General features: G+C 42.2%; 1 protein-coding gene across 1 annotated transcript in view; it reads right to left on the bottom strand.

The window, feature by feature from the left end:
• Positions 1-12,925, bottom strand: part of TENM1 (teneurin transmembrane protein 1) — a 782,231-nt gene that overhangs the window by 84,107 nt on the left and 685,199 nt on the right. Inside the window, exons 20-22 of the mRNA XM_069074038.1 lie at positions 8,606-8,855; positions 4,452-4,472; positions 1,930-2,162 (exon numbers count right to left, since the gene is read on the bottom strand). Of these exons, the coding sequence (XP_068930139.1) occupies positions 1,930-2,162; positions 4,452-4,472; positions 8,606-8,855 (504 nt within the window). The remainder of the gene's footprint in view (positions 1-1,929; positions 2,163-4,451; positions 4,473-8,605; positions 8,856-12,925) is intronic.

The raw sequence follows: 12,925 nt of genomic DNA on the forward strand, positions 1-12,925 counted from the left end.
AGTCTAGCTGGGGGAGATGAAACAACTAGGTCATAATAGCGAGCACACTAACTTTCCATGGGAGGGGAGGCACTCCAGCTGGGAAAGAAAATCAAGAAGGGAAAAGCCGTTGGATGGAGCTTAATGGAAAAGTGCAAGATTGAAATTCTGAAAGGAAATGGGATTTCATTCTGACATTGCAAATGTCAAATGGTGAGAAAGGGAACATCTGACATTCGATATAAATAAGAGCTGAATTTTGGAAGGGGTGGAGCTGGGATTTCATCGTGTGGGGAGTTCCTAGTGTGGAAACTCCCTCTCCCATGCCATCTTATCTATAATTCCAAGTCTCAGAGGGTCTCCTGGGGGCAATGAGGGATTAAAAGGCTTACCTGAGGACCCTCAGTTAAGTCTGGCACAACTTGAAGCCAGACCTTCCATCCTCAAAGGCCAGGCTTCCATCCCCTATACTGCTGCTATGCAGAATCTTCATAAGGCCAGCTAGAGTCAATTATATTTTTGTTAATGTGCTCAGAAGATAAGAAAGACAAGGTCCAGAGGAGAGCACTTCAATAATCAAGAGAAGAGGGAAGACACTATGAGGGTGCAATAAAAAGGCTCTTCAGATGAGAAAGACAAAGGTTAAGAGAGGATATGAGTGAAATCTGTGATTACAAAAGGGAAGAAGAGGGAGAACCGTGACTTGACCACAAAATCTTAGACATAAGAATAAGGGGATTCCCTTATTTTCTGAAGCTTCAGAGAGGTCAATCTCAAACACAAAAAAACCATAATCCTTTGGTACACAGCAGGGAGCCAACCTTTAGAATTTATCTCTGAGGTGGCACAATATAGATTATAAACAGCTTCAAGAAGGATTTAGGTAAACTCACTTGATGACAGATACATTCCATAATAGCAAGGGAAGTTATGAATGTTGGAGGGAACATTCTTATCCTCCTCATTTTATTACCTATTCTCTGGCCATCTTCTCTACAGCCTCCCATGTCCCAACACAACTACCTTGCCACCCACACCAGAAACCAGGTTCAGAAGCTCTAGGAGCCATCAACCTATTTCCTAATATTTTGGTAACTGTATTACCATATAATCAATTTTCTTATCTTATGCATGCATGTTATTTTAATGCATTTAAAAAAACATTCCGAGAAAGACTCTACAAGCTTCCCCAGGATTCCAAATGGGTCCAAGGACACACAAAAGAGGTTACTACCCTTGGCCTAGAGGACCTTCTGCCTTAGGGCCCTGTTCCTCTGGGTAGTGACTGTGTCTCCCAAACACTCTTTCAGCAAATCTCAGCCCCTGGAGTCACTGGGTTCTCAACTTTCTTTCTTTTCTTTTCTTTTTTGCTTTTTGGAGGGCAATTGGGATTAACTGACTTGCCCAAGGTCACATGGCTAGTTTTTGTGTTAAGTGTCTGAGACTAGATTCAAAACCAGGTCCTCCTGACTCCAGAGCCGGTGCTCTATTCACTGTGCCACCTAGCTGCCCTGGTTCTTGACTTTCTAGCCATCTCTTTCATAGACTTGGCTAGTGCCTTGGGCTTCCTTCTTTTTTTCTCCCTCCCCGCCACCCTCCTAACCAGCTCTGGAACCACAACCATAACTGAATTAACTCTGGATAGGGTGTGACCTCACTCACCAAGCTTATAGTTTTACAGACCAAAGTACTCCAAAGTACCTTCCTCCAGCTGTGTGGTTTCTCCCATTCTTCCTTACTTGTATTTGTCGTCCAAGGGCTCAGTATAGTGCTTGGCACTTTTTGAATTCATTTATTCACTGAGGCAGAAATCAAGGACAACCAGGACTTTTCTCAATATTAGACGCACAGATGGGACAGAACAGAGGTCTGATCCAGTGTTATCATTCTTGAGCTTTCATGAAATCTACTTGGCCTTTTCATGAAATTTCATGAAATCTACTTTCTTACCTCTGGGACTGTTGAGTGAAGCTTCTGATGCTCTCCCTCCATCTCCACAGTGACTCTGGTCAAAGGGAAGGCACTGATCACCTGTTCCTGCCACTATGTCAAAATTCTTCGCCAGATCTTTGGTTTCTCCAAGAGATCTCAACCTGTAGACTCTTCTAGTATTTGTGTCTGATAAGTAAAGGGCTTCTGACACTGGATCCACAGCTAGATAGTATTTGTGAGCAGGACTTGTGCTGGGGAGAAGCAAAGCAAAGCTTTATGAAGCCATCTGTTCAGTGCCTCTCCTCCCTTTCCCTGTCCCGCCCCTAGCCCCTCAGATCTTGGTCAAAAACAGAACAATTCTTGACTCTCTGAACATACTTCTATTGCCCATCTCATACCAAGAGAATCAGCATGTTCCACACTTGGAGTTGTTTTTTTTTAAACCAGTAGTAGGGAAGAGATTAGAAGAGATTATACACTCCTATTAAATCACCTTTTTCCAGTTCACTAGAAACTAAACCAGACTCTAAAAGATGGTATTTTCATTTAGATCTCATCTACTGACTCAAAGAAAAGAGAGGCGTGAGAGCCATCCATGCAATTAAGCATGCCTTGGCATCTCTCTCTAAGAACTGGAACATTCTACTACCATTTGATATCTCCCTCACTGCCTGTCCCTTAAATATATATCCATGGATAATAATGTTGATATAGGAGGCTTGTAGATTCAGGGCTGGAAAAAACTGCTGGGCAAACTGGTGCTGAATCCAGGAGCCTCCAGGGGCAGCTTCCAGCTCTGGGATCAGCAGAAGAGGTATTGTGATGAAGGTGGAAAGACTCCCAGCAGGTCCTTAAATTGACTTGGCAGTCAGAGCAAATAGCGCACTGTGAAAGCAAAGATGATCTGGGGAGGGGTATGCAAAACTTTACATTTAGTTGACGTTTCCTCTTCCAAAACCTCCAGTCTATTAACATCCTTCCAGGATGATGAAGGGGTTGTGACGCCACTTCAAAATAGTCTTCATTTGGGGTGGCTAGGTGGCACAGTGAGTAAAGTGCTGGCCCCAGAGGCGGGAGGACCGGAGTTCGGTTCTGGCCTCAGACACTTAACACCCACACAAAATAACTAGCCTTGTAACCTTGGTCAAGTTTACTTAACCCCAATTGCCCTCCAAAAAAAAGCAAAAAAAAATAGTCTTCATTTCTTTGATAATGACTTTGTGTGAGTTTCAACAGAGCTAAATGAATCATGCTTTGTTTAGGAAGATTCTATAGGCCCTTCCTCCAAGGGAAATGTTACTTGAACAAAAGCACTTTGGAATGTATTGTCTTCATCCATTATTGAATATCCCTACCATGCCTGTGAGGGAAGTTTGAATGATCATCCTCCCCAAACCTCAGTTGAGAGCACCCAATGACAAGTAGGTGCTAAAGGAGTATGTGTGTGTGTGTGCCAGGGTTGCTAACACATCAGAGACTAGGCCAAGATCAGAAGTCAGCTGAAGAAAGTATTTGTGTACAACTGGGGAGGTTCTCCAGATTGGCACTGAGACAATGAAATAGCCTGAACACCAAAGTAAAACCTCATGGATGCCATTTTAGGTGGAATCTCTAAAAGCAAAATTAGCAAACTTTCTCCAAGCCACGTGGTTAAAAATTTGCACTCAAGCGGGAGCAAATTCCATATTTTCCTTTGCAAATGCAACTATTTTAGGAGGGTTTTGACATGTGCAATACCCAAACACACTGATCACAAGTAATCATTGAGACTAATTGCAGGTCGATGGCATTCCACATTTGCCCATTACTTCTTTTGTGGAGGAAAAAATATCAGAGAATTACAAAGGTTGAGAGTGAAACAGTACCTTAGTGGCTGGCTAATATAACCCATATATGAAAGGAATCCCCACTATGATGGATCTGAGAAGAAGTCATCCCGACTCAGCCTCAATATCCCCAAGGAATGGTAACCATGCCCAAAGACCTGGTACCACACTGAAGTGGATGAAACATCCATTCTGCTACTCTTCAGCTACCCACTAGGTCATTCATTATACCATCTCTATCCCTGCCCAAAGCTTGGAAAGTACTGAGTCCACTTTTACTTAAGCTCCAGGAGCAGCAGGGATGACCCTGCTTTCATGTGATGTACTCATTCTCAAGCTTGCATTTTCTCCTCTGTATTTTTTTTTTTGCCTTTTGGAGGGCAGTTGGGGTTAAGTAACTTGCTCAAGGTTACATGGATAGTATTTTTGTGTGGGTGTTAAGTGTCTGAGGCCGGAACCGAACTCGGGTCCTCCCGACTCCAGGGCCGGCGCTTTACTCAATGCGCCACCTAGCCGCCCCTTCCTCTGTATTTTCTGATGCCAAACTTTCTCCAAGTTCCTCCAACAAAGCTTCACTTAGTAGAGCCATCTTTACTTACCTGGGTTACAACTGCAAATTTCACAGTATTTCTGTCCATTTATTTAAAAAGGAAAAATTCTCCGTTAGAACATTCTGAGACACTGGCGTCTAAGTGGGAACCAGGGTTTACTCACCTGTGTCTGGTATCTCTGTTTCTGATGTGCACATACGATCCAGGAGCAGGCAGCAAAAAGAAAAGGGTGAGTGGTCAGCATTACCGAGCAAGTCAAATCAAGGCCAATATTAACCTGCCTAGCCAGAGATATTCCATCAAAAAACTGGATTCAAGGATGTGGGAGTGTGCCTTGTGACTCTAATCTGCTGATTTGCCTGAGGCCAGGTGAGCAGAGCTGCCTACTGGGTAAAGGATAGAAGGCTGAGGTCATGGGCTAAGTTACAGAGGCAGAGATGACCACCAAAGGTCAGGTCTTTTGGTCCTCTAGTTCTGTGGGCAGCACTGGACATGAACAAAACAGACTCAACAGGCAGGGAGTTCCCGGGCTTGTAAGGAGGTACTTAATTCACTGACTTGGGGACAGACAACTCTTGCCCAAAGAAATGTATGTGATAGTTGGTTTCTTAGACAGCCCTTTTTATTCTAAGGTCTTCCCTAATGTCATTAACAATCAAAAGAATGATGGTACTATCTCTCATCAGCGAAAATAGAAGAGGTTTAAAGCAGGATAAAAGCAGGCACACACAATTGCCTCCATTTGGAGTCATTACTGATTTCACTGTTCAAAGGGAACCATAGTCAAGACTAGCAGAACTCACTGGCAGGATCCCGGGAATTTGTCTCAATTTGCTTTTCCTCGACTATCTCCCATGCCTTGTTTCAGCCTCCTGGCTTTTCTGGCCTCCTTTGGGACATGGCTCTGATCTCAGATGCCTTCTGAGATGACCTGAGACGACACCTCAGGCATTTCTATGTTCCTAGTTAGTTACATGGAGTCTCTTTCATTAGAACATGAGCTCCTTGAGGGCAGGGACTGTGTTTTTCCCTTTCTTCATCTACCAGTGTTTAGCACAGTTGATATGTATGTATATATATATAAATATAATCTAATATATTATTTGATTTCATAAATACTTATGCACTGACTAATTGCCCTGGGATCATACTGTTTCCCTGGTTTCTTGTTAGCAGAGCTCCATCATCAGATCTCAAAGCACAATGTGAGGGTAGAGGAATTTGTGCTTGCTGATTATTATATGAAAATCTGGAACAGGCAGACCCAATTTAGTAGGACTTCTTAATCGAAGTCCTCACAGTGCTTTGTAAACTGTGGGTCATGAGATCATGACCCACCGTTTAAGAAGTGCTGAACAGGTTATGAGTGGAAAAAGTTTAAGAAGCCCTGTAGAAGCCCCTCAGGCAGACACAAGATAGTACTTGAATACGGTCCTGTGGCATGGGTACTTAGAGCATATTAAAGGGATCTGAAATTTTTGGATTCGAGTCCTTGCTATGGAATGTGACAGAGTGACTGGGAAGGGAGGGAGGGATGGAAGCAGCTGCTCCTGTTATTGTCAATCATTTCACTGTGAAATGGAAAAGATGGACTGGATTGTGCAAAGCAGCCCCTCTCATTAAAGTCTCAAAGGAAGGATGTAAAATGACCACAGTTTTTTCGAAGGTAGGAGCTTGTTTCACATTACAGTCATTCTGCTCAAGCTCCTGTGGCCAGTCTGACACAAGACTGAGCCTGCTATCTAGCTAACCACTTCCGACATGCTAAGGTACCAGTGTGTGAGCTCTCGGCAAATTCCGATGCCCACTGAGAGCCATCACCGGATTCTCCCAGTAAGGAGAATTCCAAAACTTTTAGGAGGTGATGTAGGGGGTCGATGGTAAATGGAAAAATGCCCAGAGTCACCTGTATATATTTACATGTAAGTATATGCTCAATGCTTGGCCGTGACCAGAAGCACCCAGGAAGTCTCATCTTAATTTTGAGCTATTCTTCTTCACTCTCACTTTTCCATTCACAAAGTAGGTGAGCTCCTGTCCCACTGCTGGGAAGGTCTCTTCCTATGTCTCCCCTGCTCTTGTGGGAGCCAGTACTTTCCAGAAGTGGAAGAAGTAGCATTTTGCAAACTGTTGCTTTTCTTTGGACTTGCTTGATCTGTCCTGATCTTAGACTTGTCTTTGTAGCCTCTTTCTTATTAGCAAAGGGATTTAACAGCTTTCTTTCCTATGGTAACATTTGTAATTATAATTAAGAAATTTATTAAAACTAGAGGGAATTAATGTGAACAAAGGGATGGGGGCTTGGGACTGGAAGATTTCCCCAGCCAGGCAAGAAGGAATAACTCAGGTTGGGAGAAAGGGGATGGATGGGTGCCAAAGCAAACATGACAATCAGGAAAATTATATATACAAAAAATTCCTAACGTACTTAAGGGTGTGTGTGCGTGTACATATGTGTAATATGTACTGCATGGGTACATAAGCATAGACAAGTAGCTGAATGGTAACTGAAAATGAGCCAAAGCTTGTTCAGTACTTTGAATGACCTTTTATGGTACCCTCTGTAATCACTGGTTTTTCAGTAAATGTTGACTGACTTCATACTTTCCTTGCTTCCAGGCCCAATTTCTTGCCATTATTCCGTGGGCAGTAGGAGAACATAGGGATTCCTCCCTCACTGGAGGTAAGATGTGGGACAGCCACAATTTTATGAGGCAGTCCATTAGATGGTACCATCAGCTTATGGGACACATTACAACTATTGTGTTCAGTTCTCCAAAGCATCAGGGAAAACCACCACCACAACTGTGCAAACGGTATCCTCATCCCAATCCTAAATGAGAGAATGGCTCTACAGGCACACATTTGTGTGAAAGATGGGCTCACTGGGATCACAGGAGCCGGAAGTGACTTCAGAGGCCGGCTAGTCTCATCTTCTCATTTTAAGGATAAGGAAACTGAGCTCCAGAAGGTGAAGTGGCTTGCCCAATGTCACCCAGGTAGTAAGCATCAGGGGTGAGGTTTGAAGTCAGATTTTCTGACTCTGATTTCTACTGTATCATGCTAATTATCTACTGATTTGTGGGCTGAGAGATGTTTAATAGGCAGAAATTCTCTTAAAATATTATATTATGTTATATGATATATGATATTATAGTATATGATATATTACATTATATTCATAATTACATTATATACATATTAATGTGTATTAATAGACAATATAAATACATATTACATTATATACATAAAGATACCCATGGGGAGGAGGTAAACGTGTCAGATGGTATATTCTTATCCTGTAACTTTAGCTAGGGCTTCATTCAAATATGTATTTTCCTGGTATCCTACCTACTATATGTAATGGGAAGGGTTCTTAGCTCTGTATACTTGCCTGCTGATTCACTTCAGAGAAACAAGACATTCCTACATGTTCACTGCCCCTATATGCCATTCTTTAAAGTGGGGGGAGTCATGTCATCATTTAGACTATGGATAGACTTCATAACCCTTTTATTCCTAGTTGCTATTCTTGCATAACTGAATCATTAGGCGCCTGTCCAAATTCCCAAGGAGCTATAACTGTACAGGGAATGATCATCTGTGTGGAAGGATCTCTCTCTCCCTTAGCTCTGGGGAACTGCAGTCCATTAAGGCCATGAGAGCAATCTATGGAAAACTGGAGAGGTCAGTCAGTGGATGAGGCATCCATTCTCCCACATTCACTTTTTCCCCTTTATTTCCTCCATCTTTGCTGCCTCAGTCAATTGCAACACTCAAAGCAGACATTTGGGAATGGAGGCAACCCTCCATTCAAAATGCTGGAAAGTCCAAAGCAAGCTCTTGGAAGAGGGAAAACCGGTGGGAATGGCACTGTCCATGGGAAAGTTTTGTTTCTTCCTGTACATGAGTGACAGGAAATTCTGTCTGTGCTATGGCCTTCTTCATGGTGCTGCATCCCAGCTGTTGGAACTTATGGCAGTGGAATCATCAGAAAGCTTAAAGCCAGAGAGAAGAAGCCCTGGCAGAATTCATCTTTTACTGGAAGTGGCCATTCAGTAGCAGCCTGTATCTCCAAATTTTATCCCCACAAATTTAGATTAGGTAACGTGTGTACAGACCATCTTTCATCTTTTTGGTATGGCTGCTGACTTACCACTAATGCAACTGTTTAGAAAACAACTGTTGCTGAATAAGGGGTAAAACAGACAGGATAGGCTATGAATTCCACAACACACTAACACTCAGTCTGAGTTACCTTCTATCTGCTAACACACCTATCCATAGGCCAAAGCAAAGAAATCTGGGATAACTTACCTTAATTCCAAAATACTAATGGAATTTCCTGATGGAAATATTCTTCTCACAAAATTGAAGTCCCCAATATAAATACTGCCATCGGGGCCACATGCTAAGGCAACTGGAGCAAAAAGTTTATTGTTGTGGGCTAGGCCATTGCAGTTGGTGCAGGCAACACTTCTCTGGTGTCCGTTTCCCATGATGGTTGAGATGACTGGAGGTTGCTGGGAAATGAACATGTTTTCTCCATTCCCTTTATGCACAATTCCTAGACAGAACAACAGAAAAAGGAAGGGGATTAGATCCTTTATCATGTTGTAGCCCTAATGACCCTCTGTTCTCTTTGACATAATCTGAGCTAGAGGAAAGTCCCGGGGATGGCCTATGAGATCTGAGTTCTAGGACCATCTTATTACTGTTTGACAGTACATGTAAGGCAAGGTATTTTACTGCCCCTCATGCTTTAGTTTATTTTGCTGTCCCTCCTGCCTCAAGTGCGATATTGCTATAGCTATAATTTATGCCCTTCTATTTTAAGGCTACTTCTAATCAGGTCGAACAAAGTATAGTTGAACACATCACAGCCAACTAATAATGATCTCCCTGTTCATTTTATACTGTACATTCCTCAAACTGATCTATGATCTCATCAATTTGGACGTTCCTTCCAATTAAGCAGATCTCAACCCATCCTTACCTGCCTATCCTGTGTGACTTTTGCCCATGATATCCCACAGATTCACTACAGGGAAGTCACTCAACATGCTAGAGGTCTTCCTCTCTTTCTTCTAATATCACAAGAGTACCAGTGGAACACTTAGGCTGTCCACTTGTCATCCCTCATCTTTGCCATATAATCTGGACACGTTCTTTTTCAATCCTACATTTCCCTGGTGACATGCTTTACTTAAAGTCTGTTCTTTTTGGAAGCTCCTTACTGGTCACATGGCAGAGTACACTTTTATCGATTGTGTATCTCTGCATTGCCAAATAATACCGGTCAAATATTGCTATGCAGAGATTATCTGTGGCTAATTTTTAATCTCTAACTGGTTTTATCCTGATATCTAACACAATATCTAACCTTCCCTCTTCATACAAATTGAACAGAGGCAGAAAATTCACCTTCCCGATATTTTGCTAGGATGGTTATTCAGGTGAATTTTCTGCCTCTGTTCAATTTGTATGAAGAGGGAAGGTGAATTGCCACTGATTCTGCAAAAATCTATCTATCCATCTATATAGCAGCAGGGCATCCTGGCTGCCTTTCCACAATGTAGACAGGGCCTTCCATGCATCTTCTGGATCTTGGGATTCACTGTTATTTTCTTCTTTCACCAGGGGAGATAACAGAGATACTGACTATATTTACCAAAACATCGGTTAACACTTTTGAGGGCTCTTCTCCTTCCTAAGGTCTCCAGTTCCAAAGATATCAAGGACTCCAGAGCAGGTGAAAGGTCCAGGATATGGAAACACATTCGAGTATATAAGACCAGAGTGACTGCCAGGAATTGAGGGGGCACTTAAACTCCTGAGCCATCATATCTACCAGTCTCCCCCCAGCCCTACTCACTTTACTGGCCCACTAGTATTACTCTCTCTAAGTACTCTGAGAAATGCTTCCCTCAATTTTCCCAGCACGTGACACTCGACTCCAGAGTCCCACAATAGAAAGTATTGATTTCTCAGAGACAGCAATATTGCCAGCCCAAATAAATAAGAGAATAAAACATGCACAACAATATGACATCAACATTATAGAACAGAGTCGGAAGCTGCCTTCCAGGAAACTGAAATCTCATTTCTCCCTCATGTCTTAGACTTCAGATCCCACTCTTTCCCCGCCCCCTCCCTCCTTGGGGCTTCTTTTTCAAAGGCAGCTTGTGCTTGAGGCAGAACTTTTCTCTTCACTTTGTTAATGAGTGTGATTTGGTAGTATAGTCATTTCTTACAATTCTGAATATTTAATTAAGAAGATGAATAGAGCAGTGCTCCATGCTCCCTGGACAACATTTACTTTGAAAATTGACTGTGTACTCCAATGAGGGTGAGCGTATGAAAACGGGACTGACCAGACAACAGTGACATTGAAAGGAACTCTTCCCATCATTAATAACTGACTCTCCCACCAATGAGACCATAAATGTGGAAACCGCTGGGAAGCATGTCAAGTATTTCTGCAATATACTGTAGGGCATGGAATTCAAAAATCTTTCCAATTATTGGCTTAGAAACAGCAGATGGGGTATTAACATCTATTTTCTCAGGTAGCTCTCATATGTGTGTGCGTGTAGATGTGTGTATCAGTATAATGGTATACTTAACAATTACCCTCAAAATGACATGTTATTACTAGACTCCTGGCAATTTGAAAAACCAAAGATGGCTATGCTAAAGCATTCCTCTAAGTCTGCAATTCGAAAACTCCCCTTTTCCATTAGAAAGCCCGGCACTCCATCAAAGAAGAAGAATGATTAAAGGAAATAAAACATAAGGCAATGTGCTTTCTGATTACATCTCAACAATTTCTGTCTTGCTTTCATGCAAGGAGCTGAAGTGCCGATGCACTGAAATTACCATTCCTGTTTAAGGCAGGAGCAATCAGAGCAGAAATGGGCAAGCCCCTTTTGTATTGCATTGGAAAAAATAGATCATTTTGAAGGTTGTTTTTGTTGTTTTGAGAATCTGTTTAACCTTCCATTATACAACAGTGGGGCAGGCGATCTAGCAACGATGATTTAACACCAGTTCTTCTGCAATAGGTTGCTTTAGAAATATTGTGTTTATGTTTCTGGAACTCTTGATCAATTACCAGGGCCCCCTTTCCATTTTATTCTACCATCAATGCTCATTTTGAAAACAGAAGTAAGTGATCCTGAAACTTAGCACACAATATTTATGGGAAAGGCCAAATTTCTGCTACGCTTTGGGTATCACAGAGTCAGCAAAGAAGGTCCACAGGCTCAAGCCTGTTGGAGTCTGGGAACAGGGCACTGTGTGTTTACTCCTCCAACTTCTCCTTCCTATTGCAAAAAATTAAGTCAGTTGTGCATTAAGGCATATGCCCTTGGCTAAACCCTCCTACTTCTCTACTTAGAACTTTGGAAATTTACAAAGAAGTTTGAAATGAAAATTTCCCTCAGAAGCCAGTGGGTGGAGCTTTATGCTGATTTTAGAGAAGGCACCATTTTTCAAACTTATGAATGAGGGCCACAATCCATATTTCTCTCAGGAGATGACTGAGGGGACAGAAAACTAAGCTGGGAGATATGCCAGGGTAATCAATGGAAATGCCCGTTCCTGCCCCACGGCAAAAATCGCTTGGTTGACGGAAGCTACTGTTTTATTTCTGAGACTGAGGAGCTTGAGAAGATTGTTTATTCATCTTCGAGAGATGACAATTCACAATCAGCCAGTGCCCTGGACAGCTTCCTCCTGCTCAATCATGTTCAGAGCACGCACCAATCATTGTTAACGCTCATCTGGCAGCCAACATTAGGGAGTGAATTTGCTATGATAGCATATGGCAGCCAGTGACCTGGCTCTATGATGGGTGAGCAATGTTGTCTGTTAATGCCTAATAACTTCCAAGACCTGAGATCATCTAAGAGACACAGTTTATTTTGAAAGCTATTCTGTATTATACAATATGAGTATGTGCTGTGCCCGCCACCATAGACGGACATATCCAATGAAAGTAGATACCACATGTATATGTATACATGTGTAAATACATATGTATGTATGTATGTATATATATACACACACTTCAGGCACAATATTTCATACTATTTCTCTACAGCCAACAGCTAATTTTCAGGAAGATATAATTGCTACAAGTGGGTATGACAAATGGTCTGGAAATGCTACCTACTGGAAACCACACACTGAAGAAGGGATTTCAAGCCAAAGAAAAACAGAAGAATTGAAGGACAGCAGGCATCCACTCTAATTAAAGTGGCTTTTTTAACCATTAAGACAAAATTGGGGGGAAGATAGACTTGTTTCTAATCTGCTATCTGTCTTGGATTGAAAAGAAGCAGCTGCCTAAAGAACAAGTTCCTCCTACCACCCCCGTCCCCCAAAGGAATCAGAGCAGGAGAATTTGGAGAGACTTTCGTCCTGCCTTAATCAGTTAGCAAAGGCCAGCTGACCCTAGGGGAAAATATCATTGCTTTCCAAATTGGTCTTTCTAAAGCAGCTCTTTTGGATTTATCATTTCCTATTTAGAAAACAGTTTTTGTGGGTGGGATTTAGATTAGCAAAGCACCTCAGGAGAGGTGTTTGTGTCCAAGGTCACACCAAAAGGCAATGGCTGAGCTGGCTCTAGGCCTG

The sequence above is a fragment of the Petaurus breviceps genome, unplaced genomic scaffold (assembly GCF_028583685.1).
Source record: "Petaurus breviceps papuanus isolate PSGF00001 unplaced genomic scaffold, PetGlider_PUasm1.0 90881, whole genome shotgun sequence".
Taxonomy (NCBI): Eukaryota; Metazoa; Chordata; class Mammalia; order Diprotodontia; family Petauridae; genus Petaurus; species Petaurus breviceps.